Source organism: Prionailurus viverrinus, chromosome C1 (genome assembly GCF_022837055.1).
Source record: "Prionailurus viverrinus isolate Anna chromosome C1, UM_Priviv_1.0, whole genome shotgun sequence".
Classification (NCBI taxonomy): domain Eukaryota; kingdom Metazoa; phylum Chordata; class Mammalia; order Carnivora; family Felidae; genus Prionailurus; species Prionailurus viverrinus.
The window spans coordinates 116,424,412-116,448,874 of NC_062568.1; the positions used below are offsets into that span (position 1 = coordinate 116,424,412).

Sequence of the window (24,463 nt, forward strand, 5' to 3'; positions counted from 1 at the left end):
TTGCCGCACATATTTCTTTCATATATATATATAACTATAGTTATAGTTTCACATATTACTTTCCTACCATTATAGTTTATAGGCCCTGGTGGCAGGCCAGTCTGGTATCAGTTATTCTGTCATGGCTGAGAGTGGATGTCATGTATGTTCCACCTTAATGTTTTTTATCCTCAATTGAAGTTTTGTGTATAGTTGGGTATTTGTAGATTGTTTTTTAGGATCATTATGGTTTAAGTGAGTGTGTTGAAAATATGAGGCATTTTTGTTAAAGAACAGGATAGTTTATAATAGAAGTCACTTGAATAGAACTATATAAGTGAAATTTTTCTAAACGATTTTCCTAAGAAAGAACTTTTCTTGTAATTAGGCTTTTATATTGAAAAATAGATAAATGGGTGGGTAGATAAGATGGATGAATCAGCTTTAGAGCAGATATCTTTCAGTCCTTGATGTAGACCTACCTGGAGAGCTTTAAAAAAATACTGATGCCATAGTCCTACTGCACACTGGTTAAATAAGAATCTTAAGTTATATTTTGGGTATAAAAAATTTCTATAGTATTTTAAAAATACTGGCAAATCACACCAGGTGATTTTTGTTATTCAGTGAAGGTCAATAACCTCTACCTTAAAGAACCTTTGCCAAACTCAGTTTTAAGTTTTTCTGTAAATTTTTGCAAAGTTCAAAAAGATTTCAGATAACATCCAAATTGATGGTAAAAATGACACCTAAATTCATATATATCATCAATTTTCTCAGGGAGCTAGATTCAGAGCTGTGATGATAAATCAAGATTTCCTATCCAGATATATTGTTTTCATGTAGTATATTGTTGGACAAAAGCAGCTTGTTTATTGAACTTCATTCCGTATCCATTTAGCTCTTTTGTGTAGTAAATATTTGAATCTTCACCATATACCAGGTATCATGCTAGGTGATGACTGTGTATAGTAATAAAAAATACTGAGATGGTCTTTGCTATCTTGGAGTCTTACAGTCTATGTGAGACTTGAGATTGAAAATATGGCTCAGTAGTAGTTCACTTTAGCAGTTAACTCCAAAATAAAATTTATTCCTTTTTGGTTTTGCAGAAAAAAAGTTAATTTTAGGAGCGTCTGGGTGGCTCGGTTGGCTAAGCATCTGATTTTGGCTCAGGTCATAATCTCACAGTTCATGAGATTGAGCCTGCACGGGATTCCCTCTCTCCCTATCTCTGTCCCACCCTTGCATGCATGTGTGTGTGTTCTCTCTGTCTCTCTGTCTCTCTTTGCATGTGCCTATCTAGTTTGTGTGCCTATCAAACACCTAGGCCTCAGATTCACTTACCCAGCAGAATGATTGTTTATGACTAGAAAAGAAGAATTGAGTATGGCTAAGAGTTAGCTTAAATGAGAGGAATATCAGGAGAGAAGATTTGAGAAATAAACCTATTCAGACTAATTAGTTACCCATTTAGCAAAGTAATTAGTTACCCACACAAAGATGTGTGTTGGTAAAAATGTTAATTGGTAAATCATTACAAAAGTAAAAACTCCATTGCTTGGTCATTTTCCTTTGCAGCGGTGCAGACATGATTCTGATCATTAATGGTTTTATCTATGATTTCTGCATGGCTGGTTCCTATCTTTTAAAAATTTATTTTATTTTTAATTAATTAAATTTTAATTTGAGAGAGAGAGAGCTGGGGAGAGGGGCAGAGGGGGAGAGAGAGAGAATTTTAAGCAGGCTCCGCATTCAGTGAGGAGCCTGATGTGGGGCTTGATCCAACCACCCTGGGATCATGACCTGAGCTAAAGTCAAGAGTCGGATGCTCAACCAATTGAGTCACCCAGGTGCCCTTGGTTGCTATCTTTGAGATCTCGGTATAGACTCTTCAAGAACCCTTTTCTGTGTTCCTGTTCTAGAGTTTTTTGTCACTCATGTCATCTCTATCACAACTCTATTTAAATTTTTGTTTTCTCCTTACTCAGGATGTAAGGGAAGGAAGAAGAATACCATATGTTATCTTGTTTACTGCGGTATCCCTACCCTTTGAATGCTTTCTGGCAAATAGAAGAATTCAGTGCATATCACTAACGACTGCATACTTTTAAAAAGTTTTAAAGTCACAACATGATATCATATATACAGAGAAGTACTTAAAAATACAGTGTAAGGAGTGACTAAAATATCTTTACAAATCTGGATTTTTGGTGTATTTTTATATCTAACTACTTGATAAATGAAACTTTTATTTCTTTAAAAGAATTTTTTTAATGCTTACTACAATTGAGAGAGAGAGAGCATGAGAGGCGGAAGGGCAGAGAGAGGGAGACAGAATCCAAAGCAGGTTCCAGGCTCTGAGATGTCAGCACAGAGCCTGATGCGGGGCTTGAACCCACGAACCCATGAGATCATTCCCTGAGCAGAAGTTGGATGCTTAAGTGACTCAGCCACCCAGGTGCCCCTTCTTTCTTTTTAAAATGTTTGTTTATTTATTTTTGAGAGAGCATAAATAGGGGAGGGGCAGAGAAAGAGACAGAGAATACAAAGCAGGCTCTGTGCTGTCAGCGCAGAGCCTCATGCAGGACTTGAACTCACAAGTTGTGAGATCATGATAGGAGCTGAAACCAAGAGTCAGTTGCTTACCTGCCATCGAGGCACCCTGGAACCACTAGGTATTTTTTTTTAGTTCTGTGAAAAGAACTTGCTGAGACACTAAATGGCATCAAGATTCAGAAAGTTTGGGAGCTTCTTGGCTATAGTTTATCCATTGTTTTATTTTTATTTCTTTTAAAAAATATTTTCACGTAATCTGTGCATCCATTGTGGGCTTGAACTCACAATCCCAAGATGAAGAGTCACATGTTCTATGGACAGAACCAGCCAGGTGCCCCTCTGTTGCCAAATATTCTTAATTGTATATAGTGTTTTAGAGATACCCCACTTCTTTGCCACATGTCTGTTATTTTTTTCCTTCTTGGTTCTAAGACCTTTCATGTTGATTCGTTTTCTTTTCCTGAAGTTTATTATTTTTAGAATCTTCTTTAGTAAGAGTCTAGGGTTTCAGTTTGTCTAAAAGTATCTTTACTCCGCTCTCACTTTTGGAAGTTTTTTTGCTGTGTATAGCATTTTATGTATAGGTTGTCGGTTAATTTTTGTTGTTAGCACGTCAGTTGTACAAGCACATTGCCTTTTTGTTCTTAAGAGGTCAGTAAACTTTGTTTTTCTTTGAAGGTAACCAGTTTTTGTTTTCTGACTGCTCTTTAAAACTACTGCTTTTTTGGTTTTCTCAATCTTTGGATTATGTCTTTCATCAGTAATCTCTCCAAATATTACATCTGTTCTTGTCCTTCCTTCTGAAACTCCAGTTAGATGTATATTAGACCTTATATCATTCTTCGTGTCTCTTAACTTATGTTTAGTTTCAAAATGCAAGATAGGCATTTTCTTCTGAACAATCTCAGTTCATGAATATTCTTTTTAGCCATGCTTAACTTCCATTAAACCATACCATTACATTTAAAAATGTTAAAATCTGCCAGCCAAACACCACCCCCTCTTAAAACCTTTTTATGTTGAGATGTGTTATCAAAAAAAGTATACAGCACCTTTGTATTCTTTCCTCATCTTTTTAAATAGTTGCCCGACCATTTGCTAGCTGTTTCATTCTTTAAATTTAGTAAACATAGATATTTTGCTTCCGTTAGTGGGTCTTTTCTTCCTCTTTGTTTTTCTGTTGATTTTTACTCATTTCCTTATATATATGGCTTTTGTAAAGTAAGAACTTTTCATTTACTTGAAAAATTATTTATGCAGATTCTTTGTCTAGAATTATGATGGTTTTCTCATTAAAGGATTGAATTTCCTTTTGCTAGTGCCTAGAAGCACTACCAGTTGGGGCCATTAAATTTCCAGAACATTGTTTTGGACTACCAGATGATGTGTACTTTGTCTAAAAATCAACGTATGTGGTGCTTTGTGGCTTCTATTTCTAAGGGTTTTTCCTTCCTGTTTTCCACAGCATTATTGTAACTTTTGTTTAGTCCCTTAGAAGTGTTTACTCTTTTTACATCTTTACACTGAGGTGATAGTTCTTTTATGTGGTGTAGCTATGCACATGGGAAAGCATCATCACAGTCAAAATAGTGAGTGTATTTTTCATCCCCAAAAGTTTCACCTTTGTGTTGAAAGGTAATTTTGCTAGATAACTAAGTCCTTTGCTGACAGTTTTCTTTCAGTAATTTAAAGGTACTGCTCCACTCTGTGACTTGCACTGGTTCCATTGAGAAGTCTGTTCTGTTTTTATTCATCTGTATATAATGTATCTTTTTTTCCCTTCCAACCACTTTTAAGATTATTACTGGCTTTAAGCAATTTGGAAACAATATACCTCAAGAGTAATTTTCTTAATGTTTCTTGTGCTTGGCGGATATTGAAGTTCTTAGATCTGTAAGGCTATTTTTTTTTTTCTTTTATCAAATTTGGAAAAGTTTACACCATTATTAGAATTTCTTCCAATATTTTTTTCTTCCTTCCTCTCCCCATTTGGGGATGCCAGTTATACATATATTAGAGTTATCACAGGTGTCCCCAAACTCACTCACTATTCTTCTGCTCCTCCCACCCTCATTTTTTTCTCTGTTTGATTTTGGATTGGATTAACAGTAGGTTAGACATTGTAGAAGAAAAGATCCATGAATTTGAAGACAGCATTAGAAAGTAATAGCCTGTTGTCTTACTGAAGTCTTCTGTAACTGCAGTATCAGCTGATGTCACTTTGTGCCCTTTGAGATTTAATTAAAGTTGGCTTTTATTCCCTGTTCTCTTTATGTGAGAATCCTAATGTCTTCACCAAGCTTTCTTGAAATTTCTACCCTTTTAGGTTCCCATAGTTGCTCAGAGTTCCTACTCTCTGCAATTCTTCCTGAACTCTTAGGGCTTATTATCATTTCCCCTTCATATAGAGCCTTAAGTAAGGAACATAGTCTCATTTTAAAATTTTCTTAAAAACATGAAGTCTCGGGGCGCCTGGGTGGCTCAGTCAGTTAAGCGTCCGACTTCAGCTCAGGTCATGATCTCGCGGTTTGTGGGTTTGAGCCCCGGCGTCAGGCTCTGTGCTGACGGCTCAGAGCCCGGACCCTGCTTCGGATTCTGTGTATCCCTCTCTCTGCCCCTCCCCTGCTCACACACTGACTCTCTCTGTCTTTCAATAATAAACGTTAAAAAAATTTTTTTAATTAAAAAAAAAATGAGGTCTTTATGTGCATAGTAGACTTTTTGTTGTTGTTGAAGGATTGAGGTTTTACATTGTTACAATGCAAATCATTTAAAATTACTGGTAAAAATAGCAGTGACAACTAATTTTAAGCCCTTACGGTGCTTCAGTAAGCAAAGCACTATGCTTATTAAGAGCTTTGTGTATTTTGACCAATTTAATTCTTGAAATAGTCCTGTAAACTAAATATTAATTATAAATTTGTTTAAAGAAGAACCAACACACAGAGGGTTATCCAAATTATTCAACTGTTACTGTGAAGATGGAACATACATCGTTAAATTTTCTAAAGATTAAATGAGAGAATCCATGTAGGATACTTAGCACAAGACACCTGAAAACATAAGTAAGTTCTCAAAAGAGCTATTGCTATCTATACATTGATAAGTGCTTAGATAATATGATGTTTGGGACTTATTTCAAAGTAATCTTGAAGATAGAGTGGTAGGGGGTATCAACAAAATTATCTATAAATAGATACTCCAAAAATACTTACTTACTTATTTATTTATTTAGAGAGACAGCGTGAGTGGGGGAGGGGCGGGGGGGGGGGAAGAGAGAGAATCCCAAGCAGGCTTCACACTGTCAGTGCAGAGCCTGATGCGGGGCTCGAACCCATGAAAGCACAAGATCATGACCTGATCTGAAACTGAGAGACGCTTACCCAACTGAGCCACCCAGGCACCCCACTTTTAAAAATATTTTTTTTACTGTTTGTTTATTTTTGAGAGAGAGACAGAGAGCCCAAGTGGGGAAGGGGCAGAGAGAGAGGGGAACAGAGGATTTCCGAAATGGGCTCAGAGCCCAATATGGGGGTGGAACTCATGAACTGTGAGATCATGACCTGAGCTGAAGTTGCACGCCTGACTGAGCCACCCAGGCGCCCCTAAATAGATACTTTTGAAAATGGATGGTAGGTTCAGTGGAATTGAACTGCTAATATATGTTTAAAATTTTATGTTATTTTTAAAATGGAGTACTGAATTACAAAAGAAACTGAGTCAGAATTACTATGTGGCAGGTTTAAAAAATGTTTCCCTAGATACTAGTTTGGTTATAAACTAAGGTGATACATTTTTCTAGAAGTGCCAGAGTAAAATCTTATCAATTGTTACATGCTGACAGTTATTAAATAATACTGTGATTACTTGGTGAGTAGCATCCCTGTACAGCTCAGGACCTAGTAAGACTAAATGTGCATTCAAAAGTTACAGTTTGGGGGTGTCTGGGTGGCTTAGTTGGTTAAGTGTCTGACTCTTGATTTCAGCTCAGGTCATAATACCAGTGTTGTGGGATTGAGCTCTGAGTCAGTCTTCGTGCTGAGAGTGGAGCCTGCTTAGCATTCTCTCTCTCCTTCCTTCTCTCTCTCTGTCTCTGTCTCTCTCTCTCTTTGCCCCTTCCCTGCTTGCACTCTATTTCTCAAATAAATAAACATTTTGAAAAAAGTTACGGTTTGAAGTTAGTAGATAATTGATTTTCAGTCTTTTTACCTTTTTTAAAATATAGTTTTTACTTTTATTTTAGAGAGAGATCATGAGTGACGTAGAGGGGGAGAGGGAGGAAGACAGGAAGAGAGAGAGAATCCCAAGCAAGCTCCACACCCAGTGCAGAGCCTGACGCGGGTCCCTGTCCCATGACCTTGGGATCAGGACCGGAGCCAAAATCAAGAATTGGTTTCTCAACGCACTGAGCCACCCAGGAGCCCCTTCAGTCTTTTAAAAAAAAAAAACTTCTTATTCATCTCCCAGTCTTTACTTATGAGAACCATGTTTTCAAGAATTTCTGAGCAAACTGCATTAAACAGTAATTTATTTCTCAATAATAAAAAACACATATAATCCATGATGATGATTTCTGTTCAAAAGTAGATAACCAGTGGTATATTTAGTATACTCAGTTTCTATAATTCTAACCAAAACCACTGAAAGTCTTACCTAGCCTGTTCTAACTAAATCATGGACACCTGTAATTTTTACCTACACATTTTGAAATGCTGAATATAGCTCATTGTGAGTAGAAGCCCAGGTTAAGAATCACTACTTCTGCTTCATATGCAAGATTAGCACCTAAGAAATGGCTTTCGTGTATTTACATGTTAATCAGAATTATACTTAATCTATTTATATGTTATTCTTTTTTTCCTCTCCATTTCTGTAATTTTGATTGAAAATGCAGTGTTACTCTGGCTAAGAGAATCAGAAGTAACTTGTAGCCAAAATTACTTCCATATTGCTTTTTTGTTGTTCAAGCTCCTTTTTTTTCTTCTGAGTATATAATTGAAATTAAACAAGTGAACAGAGACAAATCTGATTATCACTATTCATTCAAGCTCTTAATTGTTCACTATTATTTATTATCTGAAGGCAGTTTAAGCAAAATGTGCAGGTCTTTTTTTTAGCATCTGGCATTTCTCTACTTTTCTAGTTTTGCTTTCTTTTCCTTAGTCTTGAAAATGACAGCTTCAGAACTGTGTAGTTTTATACATTCTGATTTTTTTTTTCCCCAGCGAGAGAGAGCTTACCTTCCTCCTAAAGTTTATCTCAAGCACTCTTAATTATCCTTAAAACATCCAGCTGAGATGTTAACTCCTGTATAAGTGGAGGAAAGGACACATACTTAAATGTAGGTATATCATAGTGTGTTTGCTTACTACTTGCTCACATGAATCAACAAGATACTTCTGTGCCTTTTTTTTTTTTTTTTTTAACATTTATTTATTTTGAGAGAGAGAATGTGAGCAGGGGAGGGGCAAAGAGACAGGGAGAGAGCTATTCCCAAACAGGCTCTGGACTGTCAGTGTGGAGCCTGACACAGGGCTTGATCACATGAACTGTGAGATCATGACCTGAGCCGAAATTAAGAGTTGAACACTTAACCGTCTGAGCCACCCAGGTGCCCCAAGAAGATATTTCTAGAAGCAAGATTCTAAAACATTTATTTTTAGGTGAAAAGAGAAATACATTTGTACAGGGTTAAATTTTACAAATTAAAATTTTGTGAATTATGATACCAGTTGACCTTTCTACCAAACGCCTTTCTATTTATGACATAATCTAACTCAAAATCAAATTAGACAGAGTCACAAAGATCTTTCTTCCTCCCAATCTAAAGCTCACGGAGTTAAAAAGGTTAGCATGGTAATCTCATATTCCCACTTCATTTGTACAGATTTAACAAAGTAAAATTTTATTTTGGATATGGAGAAATTATTATGGAATAAATCAAATGTTCTTCAATGAAAGAATGAAATGAAACAGCAATCTTTAGGTTACCTGTCTTATAGTAGATAGTTTTATTTTAAAATTAAAATACCCTTGTCCTTTTTTTTTTTTTTAATACCCTTGTCCTTTTGTGCTACTTAATACCTTCAAAGGTATAATACAATGTATACAAGTGCTAGACTTTACATTATACATGGGTGGGGTTATTTTTGCTTTAAAGAAATTCTTAAAAATCATAAAGTGGTCAATTTTGTTATATATATTTTACTACAATAAAAAATTCTTCGAATCATTGCACAAAATAAAAACCTCACTTGCTCTGTAACACCAGTCCTTACATTGCTCTACATTTTGCTTTCTGCTGCCCTCCATTTTTCCTTTTCCTCTTGAACCTAGCACTGTGAAACTTTCCTTCATCTTACCAAACTTTCCTTAGTGGTCACAACTTCCATGGCCTTTTCTCCCTTGACTGAGATCTCCACTGAAGACACAAACATCTAGATGCTCATAGTCTTCCTATTAATACCAGTTCCTGCCTTTACTTTAGTGATTTTAGTAGCTACATAGACAGTTGTAACTTTGTCAGTATGTTGAACTCATTTCCAGTGGCATTTTTCATGTGCCTTAGGTAGGCATTTAATTTTAGGTAATCCTATGGACCTTACTTTAACTAGAGCCATGTAAACTCCCAAATCATCGTAGATGCTGGTATCTCCATTGTCTAAGCTTGTTTGTGCAACTATGCTAGCTTGTATTATGTTTTGATACCTTATCTGAGTTATTGTCAAAGAGTTCTAGCTGATCATCCTGTTTTCCCTTTTCAGATTTACCTTTTCTATGTCTGATGAATTTCCTAGAACATAAATCTGATTATTACATCTTGGTTAGAATTTTTCAAGGGTTTCCCATTACTGAGAAGATAAAATCCAAATATTAGCATGGTATACCCAGCCCTTCACAGTCTGATTCTGGATTTTAATAATTATTATCTCCTGACCTTTGCATGGCTTTCATTGGCTAAATTGAAGTCTTTGTAGTTCCCCAAATATGCCTCTGCATTTAGCATAGGATATTATTTTGACTTCCCTGTGACGCTTTCCTTGGTATCAAGGCTGACTTAAGCATTATGTTCTTTTTTCAGTCTATATATATTTCCATTATAGCTCTTATCACCATATGGTGTCATTTCATATGTGTGCCTATTTATTACAAGAATATGAAGAATAATGGATTTATTTTTTTTTTTTACTCATGTATCCCTAGCATACAGAAGAATCCCAAAAATATTTGTTGACTTAATGAGCAATTTACACAAAGGAAATAAAACCAGCAAAGAAAACCATTCTACCTTCCTAGTAATCAAAGAACTGTAGTCTTTACTATGGAGTCCAAATTTTCACTGTAATAATATTAGGAAATACTAACATACACCACTCATGTTAACAAAGTTATAAAACTGGTGTTGGTGATTTTTAATTGATACAACTCTTTTGGAAAATTTTGACTAATATAGTATGGGGAGCTGAAAAATTATTTCAAGTAATGAATGTAAAGACAAGATAAAAATTAGATGTAAAATTGTGTATACATTATGATTACACTTGTATTTTATTTTTTATTTATAAAATTTTTTAATGTTTTACTTATTTTTGAGAGAGATACAGAGCATGAAGTGGGGGTGAAGCAGAGTTAGAGAGCGACACAGAATCTGAAGCAGGCTCCAGGCTCTGAGCTGTCAGCACAGAGCCTGCCACGGGGCTCGAACTCATGAGCGATGAGATCATGACCTGAGCCGAAGGCAAAGCCCGGAGCCCGCTTTAGATTCTGTGTCTCCCTCTATCTCTGCTCCTCCCTTGCTTACACTCAGTGTCTGTCCCTCTCTCTCTCCCTCTCTCTCCCTCTCTCTCAAAAATAAATATTAAAAAATTAAAAATAAATAAAAATAAAATGCATAATAAAAAGACTAAGGAATATAACTGTGGTAGTTAGTAGTGGTTTTATGATGTTAAAACTATGGGTAGTTTTCCCACCTTTGAAAGTATTTTTTGTAATGTTACAGATTTTATGATATAAAATGTATACAAGCTTCTCCAGTATTTGAATTTGAAAAAAAAAAATGTAATTCTTTTTTTTTTTTTTTAATTTTTTTTTTCAACGTTTATTATTTTTGGGGCAGAGAGAGACAGAGCATGAATGGGGGAGGGGCAGAGAGAGAGGGAGACACAGAATCGGAAATAGGCTCCAGGCTCTGAGCCATCAGCCCAGAGCCCGACGCGGGGCTCAAACTCACGGACCGCGAGATGGTGACCTGGCTGAAGTCGGACGCCCAACCGACTGTGCCACCCAGGCGCCCCTGTAATTCTGAATCAAAATTCTAATGTAAGAGCACTTGAACAGTTTTTAAGTAAATTTTTTTGGTCTTACAATAAATAGCTTCTTAGGCATGGGTCAGAAGGGAAGGGATTGGTAGTTAAAAGTTGCTCATGGTAGGGTGTGTGAGGCCAGCATAGAATGCAGATAATTTAAGTTATGGTCTCAAGATTGAATCATGTAGCAATTCTTTATTTTAAGAATTTCAGTAGTAAATATTCTGCTTTAAATGTGGTTTTGTTTTTGTTTTAAGGTATCAGTTTCTTGAAGAAGCTTTTCAAAACCAGAAAGGTGCAATTGAGAATCTACTGGCTAAGCTTCTTGAGAAGAAGAATTATGTTCATTTTGCAGCTACTCAGGTGCAGAACAGGTAAGTGTGTTGCCTTAAAACCATAATTTCACTTTAAAAATTATTATACACACTAGATCCAGTTTAAATTTGTTTCCCTTCTGTATTAAGCATATATAGAAAACATTTTTAGAAGGGTAAATATATGTAGAAGTTTGAGTTTGGATTATTATATGTGTTAATTAAGATTTAATTCACCAAAATTTTGAATACTCTTAAAATACATCTTTAACTCTTTTCTAATCAGTAAAACTCTATTCTTTGTAAAGCCTTAGTTAACGATGGAAAAAGCAGTTACTATGTAGAGTTGAATTACAAAACTTTTAACTGTGTGGTTGACATAGTATAGAGGAGAGAGTATGAAGAATGTCTCCTGTAAAAGAAGCATTTTTAAAGACACTACTTCTCGCAGAATTATTATTATAACTCGTATGTAATAGCACACTTTATGGCACATAGTAAACTCTTAAATTTTGACCATTGCTATTATTTTTATCAGTAATCCCATCAGCATTTAAAAATTCTATTCAGGTTAATTTCTCAAAAAACTAAATTTATTGATAAGGCAAGTTGGAATAAGTTCCATAAGTGAGTACATTAACAAGATGAGGATTCTTGGGGTAGAAAGATGAACACTTGGAGCTGGCATAATTAAAATCAGTATATTCCTGGAGGTATGAATAGGATTAGTAAGTATTTTTCACAGTTTCACAAATATTGAGACTTTTGGTATTTCTAGAATATTAAAATTAATTACTTTATTTAAAATGACAATACTTAAAAATATTAAATGGATGAATGAATAGCGCATTATACATTAGACTATAAGGTGGCAGAACTTTCATCTTAAAAAGTGATACCAAAAGAAAATAAAGTGTACTCCAAGGTTGTAGGTAATATGTAACAATGCAGTTGACTCTTGAACAACATGGGTTTGAACTGTGTGGGTCTATTTATATGCAGATTTCCCCCCCTTCCCCCGATAAATATAACATTTTTTCTTCTCTAGCTGGCTTTATTTATTGTAAGGATACAGTGTATAATGCATGTAGCATACACAATATGTGTTGATCAGCTGTTTATGTTATTGGTAAGCCTTCTGGTCAACAGTAGGTTATTAGCTAAGCTTTTGGGGTGTCAAAAGTTATACATGGATTTTTGACTATCTGGGGATAGGTGCTCCTAACCTCCACTTTGCTCAGGGTGAACTGTATATACTTTACATGCACTAATTATGGATGGTTAATTCTTATGAAAATATCAGGATGTTTTAGTAATACTGCTGATATGTTGTGGGTGATATTGGAGAGGATAGCTAGCTGTCTTATAAATTACAGAAAGATGTCCTTTTCAAAGAAAAGATACTTGATTCATATGGCAGTCCCATATTTTTGTACATATGTTTTATACATATTTTGTATATATGTTCCTGAATCTATGTATAGAGAAGTAGAACAAGAAGTTAATGTGTTATAAAATTGCAAAGGGTTGGAGAAATTCATGATTTCATCTCCAGATTTTTTTTTAAGTATTGAAATCTCCAGTGTTTCATTCCCTTTAGACACATAATGACCTATATCTCCATTTTTTAATGTACATTGATTTCTTTCTTCACAATTGAACATGTAGTAGACATGCTTAAACCAAAGGGAGTCTGACAGTGGCTAACTGTTCACTACTTTTAGCATGCTTAATGATTTCACTATTTGGCGGAGTCATTTTAAGTTAGAATCCTACATTATCATTAGTAATCAGCACTCTTATTTTTAAAAAGACATTTTCCAATCACATTAATAAGGACAAAATTGAATAAAATTTTCAAATAAGTGCCCAAACAAGCACTGAGGTATAGACAAAGGAGGGAAAATTATATTATTATTACTCAAATTTGAAAAGACAATTTAGAGGTTGGAAGTGTGGGTAATAGTTTGTGAAGAAGTTAGAATGTATAAAAGTTGAAGGCTACGTTCTTTGGTTAACATTTTATACATTTATATGGGTAGGATTCTCCCCCACCCATGAAATAGGTATCAGCAATTTCATTTTTGCAGCTGAAACCTTCCTATTCTAAAACATCGAACTCTTTTAAAACTGGATTGAAAATGTTTTATGCCCTTAATTCTATATAGTAGGAAAATTATTTTGAGAAGAACCTATGGAAGGAGGGGGCACATTTTAAGTGGTTAAATTGTAAGTGAAAATAAATGCTTCTAAGCTTAATTCTTACTGTTTCAACAGATAATTACTGTTTGCAACATTGTTCTTTTGCACATTGTTTTTGAAAAGCATTAAGTAGATCCAGTGTGCCAGATTTGACACTAAATAGCAGTTGTTGATGTCAGATGTTTATATATCACATTCATGTCACAGGAGCTAAAGGAGATTGCCATCTAGATTAATAAACTACCTTTATGAATTTAATTTAAAATTACTAAATATTTAATCCATTCTTTGTCTGTATAAATAACTTGTTTAGACCAAACTGAGTGCTCAGGTCTACCGAAACATAAGTTGTACATTTTGACAAGGGTTTCATTTTAATTACTTGCTTAAGTGCCCAGTTGGATGAATTTCTGTAACAGTTGATGATTCAGAGACATAGGATAAGTTGATAACCTAATGATGCATTTCTCTTATTCAGGATAAAAGAAGTAAATGAGACTAACAAACGAGTAGAACAGGAAATTAAAGTGGCCATTTTCACCCTTATCAATGAAATTAATAAGAAAGGAAAATCTCTCTTACAGCAGCTAGAGGTATGGTTCAAAACCAAAATAAAACAACAACTGCTTCTCTTGCTCTTTAGCTGTTTTTAATGTTTATTGAAAGGTCTTTTAGATTGGTTGGGGGGTATGGAAATAAAGACAAATTAAAAGCATTTTTCATTTCATTTTCTATTGGAAAATAGAGCTTTACTAAGTTAGTTAATTTGCAGCCCAATTCAGTAATACTGATTTTAGCTGTATAAATGAGGAGATAGTGTTGTCCTCTTAAGAATTAAAGAATTATTACTAAAATGTGATATAAACAAAGACAAAGCCAACCTACTACTCCCCCCCCCCCACCCCCATCCCTGAATATAGGGCCTCAATTTAACTTTTACATGTGAATGTATATTGGGGTCTGCTTGAGTCCTTTGTGTTTTACTTTATTTTAAAAATATTCCATAGTTTTGCTAAAAATGCTGCTCATTTTGAAATTTATAAGCTTTAAACTTATTGCATTTTTTAAGATTAATATGCAGATATAAATTTCCAGATAAGAATCCAGTCAGTTTGAAATCCAAATTAAGTTTTAAACAGAGTTGTCTCTACTGACCACAGTTCATTGGTTCTCAAAATTTGGTACTCTTTAGTAGGTTCAGGTGATAAGGGGTTGTGTTTTCTGCATCATCAGTAGCAATTTAAGCTATGTATTTGATTTTTTAAATTTCTATTACTTGTAACCTCAACATTTCCACAGATTGTTTTCTGTTCTGTTCCCTCATAGATCATTGTAGAAATACTAGACACATAGTTACATATAAATGAAAGAAATTATGTTGGCAGTATTATTTCTGCATTTCTGTCTTTTGAAATACATCTTTTTATTGAGGCACAATTGTGAGATTAAAAGTACTCTCACACATACCATTAAAGTTGGAGGTCTCTTTCCTCTTGTACATTCAGCTGATGCATTTAACTCTAATAGATTTTTGTTTTCAAAGACTGTACGTGGAGAACACTGAGCAGCAGCTATTTCTGATTACCTTTTGATAACCTTTTAACTTACTGCAAATACACTGTAACTGTAGGTCGAAAATAATCGTAAACCATTTCAAGAACTTTTGAATGAAAAGATGCCTTTTAATGCTAAAATATACAAAAATACTGAATCATAAATCTGCCACACACGCCTAACATGCTGAATTTAAGGAATAGATGTTTTCTAGTGTAATATGTTCTTAAACTTTGTAAAATAAAGGTTTTCCTATGCTTGGTAGAAGGGATGATTTCCAGGAAACTTGTGAATCAAACTTCTATCAGTTGAATACTTTTATCCATCGTTTTGCATTATAAAATGGGCAACTTGTTTTCTTAGGGAAAAATTGCCCCATGAGTCAAGTTGAGGTGTTCAGAAAATGGTCAAGTGCAAAGTAGATAGGTTGTTTGGCATGCCAAATGTCAGAGCATATAAGATATCACCTGTCCCTTCCGGGAGTTTTAGTTCCCAGGTAGTTTATTTTTCCTTTGCAGCATTTGCCCTCAAATTGGTCCTTCAATTCTTATTTATGCTCTTGTTCTTTGAGAACTTTTGTTATTTCAAAAGGTTCCTTAACTCTACTCTTAGAGCTTTAGAATTTACCTTTCTCATTTTGTCTTTTAAAGGTATTTGAAGGAAGAGATTTTAACTTTAGCCTCCTGCTATACCAGTAGGTGGCACTAGTAACACAGAATTTTCTTTGGACCTAAAAGTGTGGAGTTGATTATATCAAATTTCTAAAGGTCAGCTCATTATGCCACAGATTCTGTATATTGGATTAGCCTAATAGATACTATTTTTATTTATTGTTTTTTAATTTATTATTTTTTAAAATTTATTTATTTTAAAAGACAGAGAAGGAGGGAGAGAATCCCAGGCAGGCCCTGGGCTGTCAGCGTGGAGCCGGATGGGGGGCTCAAACTCACAAACTTTGAGATCATGACCTGAGGCAAAACCAAGAGTCAGACGCTTAGCTGACTGAGCCACCCAGGAGCCCCTAGATACTATTTTTAACAAAGACGTTTTATCTTCTGAAGGAAAAGGGAGACATCAACTAACAATTTTTATATGTGGAATGCCCCTTTGTTAGCTTTGAGAACTAAGTTTTAGTTCCGCCTTTGTTTGCCTAAGTTTAGTTTCCAACTTTTGTTTTGATCAGAGGCTCATTACATAATGAGATGCCTGTTAACTTACCCCGATTTTAAAAAGTAACGTAGGTATTGTGTTCATTTGCAACAGAAACGATGAGTTGGATTTTTCATACAGAATTCTTCATTGAACTCTTGTTCTGTTTCAGAATGTTACAAAAGAAAGACAGATGAAGTTATTACAGCAGCAGAATGACATCACAGGCCTTTCCCGGCAGGTGAAGCATGTGATGAACTTCACAAACTGGGCAATTGCGAGTGGCAGCAGCACAGCTCTACTGTACAGCAAGCGACTGGTGAGACACATAGTGTGTTTATCCACAGGTCTTTACATTGATTTTATTAAGACTTACATTCAGTGAACTGTAGCTGTTTCAAGTCTAGATTTTGTATTTTTGCCAGTGTAACCGCCACTGCATTAAGATACAGAAAATTTCCATCACCCACAAAAGTTTCTTTGTTCCCCTCTACTCCTGACCCTAAGCAACCATTAATCTCATTTCTGTTATTTTCTAGAATTTCATGTAAATGGATTCATACAGTATTTACTGTCCTGAAGATACATGATAAATCATTTCTGCCAGAAATGTGCACTTGATTGCTAATATAGGTAGTCTTTTAAACACAACTGTCTCATCTCAGATCGTGGGGCTACATGAGCTTTTTATGTCTTTACCATGTTTGTTTTCTCAGGTAATACTTAATTTTTAAGACTAATGTGAATTTTTTCCCTTCAAGATTACTTTTCAGTTGCGCCATATTTTGAAAGCACGGTGTGATCCTGTGCCTGCTGCTAATGGAGCAATCCGTTTCCATTGTGATCCCACCTTCTGGGCAAAGAATGTAGTCAATTTAGGTGAGAATTAATTAGTTTTTTCAGTGTGACTGGGAACACTAAATTAGAAGGAGAAAGAATCTAAAACAGATTTTAGATCCTTAAAGCTTTACTGTAACATAAACTTCTTGGAAAATATGTTCCTCATTGGAAACTCACTTGTGCTCTGTTCGTGACATTTTGAAGAATGTTGAGCGTCTCCTGTGTGTAGATTTTAAAAATGTGTATTATTGTTGACTTTTCCCCCACATATTTGAAAATTGGTAATGACTGTTTTATGTCAAAAACTTACCATATGGGGCTTCATTCTCTGGAAGAATTTATGAGATGCCCTAATAGTTTGTATATTAATTGTACCGAATTGTCCACTAGAGGAGGCCCTCCAGGATGCTGATGTGTGTGAAAGTCACATTGAGGAATGTTTGAAAGATAAGAGTAGCGCTTTTCCACACAGAAGAGAAATGGGCTTCACTCTTGTCCACGGTGTGGACCTACAGACCATAGGTGAAAGTTACAGAGAGACAGACAAACAGCTCAATTTAAAACAAAGACCCAAAACTTCCCAACAGTTAGAACTGTCTACAGATTGAGGAAACTCACTTTGAAAGTAGTTAAGTTCTCACCACTGGAAGTGGTAAAAGCAGAGGTGAATGGATTTCTGTAAAAAAGTGATCTTTGTGTATATTAAAATTTGGCTATAGCCTTAGAGAAGGCATTGGCAAACTGTATTTTGTGTGGCATGGTAGCTAAGTTTGTTTTTTACATTTTAAAGGCTTGTAAAAATAAATGAAAGTAGAAGAATATATGGCAGATCTTATGTGGTCTGCAAAGCCTAAACTCTCTGACCCATTAAAGGAAAGGTTTGCCAACTCTGCCTTACATCCAACCTTCCTAAAATTTGCCTTCTATTCCTAGAAAATAAAGGGCTGTGTGAGAGCCAAGGAAAATTGTCATTTCTAGGGACGTAAGTGGCTAAAACATTCCATGTTTCCATGGAAGACAGTTTTGTAGCAGTGTAGTACTCTGCCCTGAATAGTATGGCAATTCAAAGGAAAATGGAATCAGCATTAGCAGTCTTAGATATCCTTGAATCTTGTCCAGGAGAATTGATTTTGACTGATTAGATGTGCCTCCTCCAATAACATCTGTTTCAGATCTTTAATTTTCTGTACATTTGTGTAAATATAGAATAATACACAATACATTATTCTGAATAATCAAAAGTCAATTATTTGGCTTTGGACTATGTTTCTGATCTTCATCATCTTTAAACCTATCGCCCACCTCTGCTGTCCTGTCAGAAGCTTTGAGTGCTGATAGTTGTGAAAGGAAAGAGGAAAAAATAGTGGCAATCAAAAGTGGATGATTTAATCGTTTATATGCAAATTATTCTCATTTTTTAAATCCTTCAGGTAATCTAGTAATTGAGAGTAAACCAGCTCCTGGTTATACTCCTAATGTTGTAGTTGGGCAAGTTCCTCCAGGGACAAACCACATTAGTAAAACCCCTGGACAGATTAACTTAGCGCAGCTTCGACTCCAGCACATGCAACAGCAAGTATATGCACAGAAACATCAGCAGTTACAACAGATGAGGATGCAGCAGCCGCCTGCACCCGTATCCACAGCAACGACCACGACACAGCAGCACCCTCGACAAGCAGCCCCACAGATGTTACAGCAACAGGTGAGTATTAGAGCATGGCACGATTGATAAAAATGATGAAAGCCTCAAGACTGCACTCCGTCCTATTGGGATGAATTGCACATTTCAAAGTGACTAGCAGAGACAAAGCTCAAAGGTCAGAGTTTAAATATTTGCTCTGGGTTTGGCAGGGGCCTGGGGGAGATGTGACAAAGGGCATTAAAGAACTATTTAACATGGGATATGAAACTAACTCATGGTACTATGGAAGAGCAAAAGTTTTTATCCCTCCATTCCAGGTATTTTTTGTTTTCCACGTGTGATTTGGGGCCAGAAAGCCAGATATTTTTTACCTAAGATCAGATACATTCCTTGGGCATTTATTCAAACTATTCCCATCCGTGTATCTCTTGATCTCCCCTCCCCCATCCAAATCAAAACCACTAGTCCAGGTTTGGATAAGTTAATGTTGATAGGCTTTACACACACACACACACACACACACACAGCAGAAGGGATTGGGGCTAGAGTTGGGGAGAATGACTTACGCTTTATACTTTATACCATTCTGTCCTGTCGATTTTTACCATAACATTTTATCACTGAAAGATAAATTTATAAAAAATATTATTAAGCAAATGCAATTTCTACCTTTTGTAGCCTCCAAGATTGATCAGTGTGCAAACAATGCAAAGAAGCAACATGAACTGTGGAGCTTTCCAAGCCCATCAGATGAGATTGGCCCAGAACGCCGCCCGGATACCAGGGATACCCAGGCACAGTGGCCCTCAGTATTCCATGATGCAGCCACACCTCCAAAGACAAGTATGCCTAGAGTTACATTTGTAAGAATCATACAATTTTAAAATTAAAAGACATAGTTTTTCTTAAGCAGGTGGGGGCTCGGGGTTGGCCATTGATACCTTTGAAAATTTGATTAATGCTGTGTATCTTCTTGTTCCCCCAAATTACACATACACATGAATTCAATTTTAACAGCTTCTTTAATGGCATTAAACCCATTATATACTATGGGCTAAGAACCTCTGGTCTCGTCCAGCCAATTCATTTTACAGAAGTAAAAAACAAAGGAGCTTTTTATTTATCCACAATTACAAGAGGTAACGGTAAAGTCAAGATTAGAACCTTAGTTTCCTGAAATTGTTTCTCTGTTCTTTTCATGTGGTGTTGTGAACTTGATCTGTAAAAAGGACTTTGAAAACAGTAGAGCTGTGCTATATGTAATTTATTTATTTGGGTATAGCTTCTCTCTGTTTGTTTTTCTTTTTAGGATATAGATAATGCCTGCTATGAAAAATAAGTGTATTTTAAAACATGTTTTCTGATTTTTGCCTGAATAGTAGGTTATATTTGAATAGGAGTTAGGACTATAAAATCAGGCTACTTTTACATATGATCTCTAGTTATAAAATAATAAAGTTCATTGTGGAACTGTTACAGTGATATTTTTCAAAGCATGCTTTAATAACCCTCAGAATGAGTATGAGGTCCTTGTCAAAAATAGATTCTGAACCATAGCCATTGAGTCCAAATTTCTAGGAGGAGAGTACTCAGAAATAGTGAACTTTTACTAACTCTCAGATCAGTCTGCATACTAAACTTGGATAAATAGTCCCAGTGCAGTGGTTCTTCAACTTTTATATGCAAGTACCTTTGGAAAGACGTTTGAAAAATAGGCACTCCCTCACATTTAAGACTGACATTTAAAAGTTCTATTATAGGGGCACCTATGTGGCTCAGTTGATTAAGTGTCCGACTTTAGCTCAGGTCACGATCTCATGGTTCGTGAGTTCGAGCCCCACTTCAGGCTCTGTGCTGACAGCTCACAGCCTGGAGCCTGCTTTGGATTCTGTGTCTCCCTCTCTCTCTGCCCCTTCCCTGCTTGTACTCTGTCTCAAAAATAAATAAAACATTAAAAATTAAAACAATAAAGGTTCTATTATAAATTTAAGTTTCAATGATTGCCAAGGACATATTTTCTGGCATATTGTAATTACTGACATTATAAAATCAAACCGTTTCATCATTCTTAAACTAATCCAGTGGAATCCCAAATACTATAGCAAGCTCTTTTTTGAAAGTCCAAACTTTATTGTCTCTTTTATGCTTGGACCTGAATTTCTCTTCTACTTCGTCTATAGAATTTTATCTTTATATACTTACGTTTGATAGGTATCTAGATCAGTCAGTTGCAGTTTTCTGTGGGAAAAATGTCTATCTTAATTTAAAAATTCTTGTATTTCCAGTGACAGTAAAACTATTATTAAGCTTAAAAATATTGGGGCGCCTGGGTGGCGCAGTCGGTTGAGCATCCGACTTCAGCCAGGTCACGATCTCGCGGTCCGGGAGTTCGAGCCCCGCGTCGGGCTCTGGGCTGATGGCTCGGAGCCTGGAGCCTGTTTCCGATTCTGTGTCTCCCTCTCTCTCTGCCCCTCCCCCGTTCATGCTCTGTCTCTCTCTGTCCCAAAAATTAAAAAAAAAAAAAAAAAAAAAAAAAAAAGGTTGAAAAAAAAATATTATTTTGGACCAAATTTTCATTATAGTAATTTCTGTACAATTGTACATAAATATACTTATATGGTTTAAGAATATTAGGAAACATAAAAAATAAAATTCTTCTGGGTACACATTTCTTTATGAGACAGATGGAGCCTTTTCCTTTTTCCTGTTCATTTGTGTGTGTGTGTGTGTGTGTGTGTGTATTTATTTTAATGTTTATTTAATTTTTGAGAGAGAGAGAGAGACAGTGCCAGCAGGAGAGGGGCAGAGAGAGAGGGAGAGAGAGAATCCCAGGCAGACTCCATGCTGTCAGCACAGAGCCCAATGTGGGGCTCAATCCCATGAGCTGCGAGATCATGACCTGAGCTGAACCAAAATCAAGAGTTAGGTGCTTAACTGACTGAGCCATCCAGGCGCCTTATATATATTTGTGTATGTTACTTGTTAGAGTTAGAATTCAACATCAGTTTTTATTACTGTTTTTTCTTGTTTCTGTTTTCTTACGATGCTTGGGAACCTGTTTACAAAAACATGTATCTGGGAATTAAAGTAATTTTTTCATTTTCCTGAATTGTTTGAACTTTTGCAGATTATAAACTAAAACTTAGAATGAGCTATGAATACTACTTTATGCATCTTTTTATCAGTTGACAGTTTCTTCATGTCTTTTGTTGTTGTTGATCATCTTATATCAGAACCCACTCAGAGATTTATTAACTCAGGTGGGCACTTTGTCATCAGCTGAACACTTGTATCTTTGCTTGTCTCAGAGTATTTTCTGCCCCAGGGTAGTGTGTTAGATAGGATTTGAAATGGGTCAGAGGTGTGCTGTTTTAGGGGAGAGGGAGAAGGGCAATTATAGAAGGAGAAGAGAACCTGTAGACTGGCACATTCCTAGGGAAATTGGGTTTTCTGTAGAAAAAAGTACATATGAAGGTTGAAGATCTGGACATTAGTTTCCATAAAAGTGTTCACATAGCCATGTACCTGAAAGCCCACAAATATTACCAGGGAGCAGCTACACCCTTTGGAAGAGTGCAGAAGCTGCAGAATCATCAGACTTTAAGGCCCCTACAGAAATAAGTGAATGTTAGAATTTTCAGTGTTTAAAATTTCTAATTATTTATTTGTGTATGTATAATTTGTTTCCCAAGGATTTTCATCTATATTTATCTTAAATGATCCTAACAGTCGCTTACAATGAGACAGGTGAGGTGTTACTCACATTTCTAAATTACTGATATTATGTGATTTGCCTAGAGTCATAGATTATTACAATCAGGAATTGATGTCATATTTCCTTTTGTACATTCATTTTTTTCTACCGTATCAGTTATATAATAGACAACTATCCAATTGTTTTTATTTTTAAAAAGACGGAAGAGTCAAAGAGGAATATAAATAGAACAGTGACTTTCCTAGCCTGATGTTTAAAAACTTTGGGGGCTTCTAGATCATCTATTTATGTACATCTTTGTTTGTAATAATGCCATGTCACCAGGCTGGCAGGTTGAACATAATGGCAAATCTGCTTTTCCTAAAAAGCACACAAAAATGAGTAGGAAAACAAAAAGGCTAAGTTTGAGTTATTGTTACTTTTTTTGTATAAGTTGGAGAAGGCTTTTTCCCCCAGTTTTATTAATAATTGATGTACATCACGATAAATTTTAGGCTTACAGCATAATGGTTGGTTTACATAGATTGTGAAATGATTACAGTAGGTTCTGCTGATATCCATGATGTTATGTAGATACAAAAGAAAAGAAAGGAAGAAAATTCTTTTACTCCTTGTAATAAGAACTCTTAGGATTTACTTTTTTTTTTAATGTTTATTTTTGAGAGAGAGAGACACACACAGTCGAGCAGGGGAGGGGCAGAGAGATGGAGATACAGAATTAGGATTTACTTCTGTATATTTAAAACTATGGTCATACTGTATGTTACATCCCTGTTACTTGTTATCTTATAACTGGAAGTTTGTACCTTTTGCCTTTTGACCACCTGGCATTCCCTCTTCTTCCACCCTCCACCTCTAGAAACCACAAGTCTGAACTCATTTTATATGAATTTGTTTTTAAGATTCCACATATAAATGAGATCATACAGTGTTCGTTTTTCTCTGTCTTATTTCACTTAGTATAATACCTTCAAGGTCCATCCGTGCTGTGGCAAATGACAGAATTGTCTCATTTTTTATGGCTGAATAATACTGCATTCTAGACACACAATACACATTTTAGATACACACATACATACAACTTCTTTGTTCATTCATCAATGTATGGACACTTAGGTTGCTTCTGTGACTTGGCTATTGTAAGATAAGGCTTGCTTCTTTGTTCTTAGTCACAGGTATCAAGCACTTGTGTATCCTTCCTAAACTAAAACTTCTTGTGAAGGTGTAGTTCACATTAGGATATCCTGGCAGATCAAGTAATGATAACATCTTTTTTTCCTAACAGCACTCAAACCCAGGGCATGCTGGACCCTTTCCTGTTGTGTCGGTGCACAACACTACAATCAATCCAACCAGCCCTACTACAGCTACGATGGCAAATGCAAATCGAGGTCCCACCAGCCCGTCTGTTACAGCAATAGAGCTAATTCCCTCAGTTACCAATCCTGAAAACCTTCCATCGCTGCCAGATATTCCACCCATACAGGTTTGTATTTAAGTTGAATGACAGATTTAAAAGCTGTTAATTAGGAAGCATTCTTTCTTTTAAATTTAGGAACAACAATTTTTTGAAATTTCCAAAGAGTAGAGTATTAAATATTTGATTTTGAAGTTATGTGTGGTAAAAAAAGATAATAAAAATTATGTGTGCTGAAACTAGCATGCCTCAATATTTTAAAGTTCTAAGATATCAGTTTTGTTAATCTTTCTGCCACCTGCCAATGGACAAACCTTATGTTAGACAAAGCACTCCTGCTGTGAGCTTGGATCCAGAGAGGACACCAGGACCCCAAATGTGGTCACATCTTTGCCATTCTTCTGTTTGGTCCAAAAGGGATGAGGTACCCCTTGTGCAAACAGGGTGGACTGAGAAAGAAAGTGTTTGCAAGGCCTAGGTATCAAGCACTTGTGGAGAGGAGCAGGAGGCATCCTGAGAGAGGCAGTGATGGTGAAGAGTAGAAGGGCCTCTGAGGCATCTGTCCCTTTCCCCTGTAATATTTTCCTGAAGAAACATATCTTTCAGTGCCTTATGAAATTTCATTAATTCATTTGAATTAAAAGCCTTTTATTAAAAAAACTTTTTTAGTGCAACGTACAAGCTTTATTTAACAGAGGCAACAAAGGCAAACAGCCACTTATATTAAAGGGAAAACAGATTAGAAGAGATTTTATCTTAAACACCTTAGAGAGGCGCCTGCGC

The 24,463-nt window shown here is 35.7% G+C and overlaps 1 protein-coding gene across 3 annotated transcripts in view; it reads left to right on the top strand.

The window, feature by feature from the left end:
* TRIM33 (tripartite motif containing 33) overlaps window positions 1-24,463 on the top strand; it is a 130,357-nt gene that overhangs the window by 82,359 nt on the left and 23,535 nt on the right. For all 3 annotated transcript variants that reach the window (XM_047872717.1, XM_047872714.1, XM_047872716.1), the window contains exons 5-11: window positions 11,102-11,218; window positions 13,839-13,953; window positions 16,236-16,382; window positions 16,825-16,942; window positions 18,334-18,608; window positions 19,227-19,391; window positions 23,549-23,749. In XM_047872717.1, coding sequence (XP_047728673.1) covers window positions 11,102-11,218; window positions 13,839-13,953; window positions 16,236-16,382; window positions 16,825-16,942; window positions 18,334-18,608; window positions 19,227-19,391; window positions 23,549-23,749 — 1,138 coding nt within the window. The remainder of the gene's footprint in view (window positions 1-11,101; window positions 11,219-13,838; window positions 13,954-16,235; window positions 16,383-16,824; window positions 16,943-18,333; window positions 18,609-19,226; window positions 19,392-23,548; window positions 23,750-24,463) is intronic.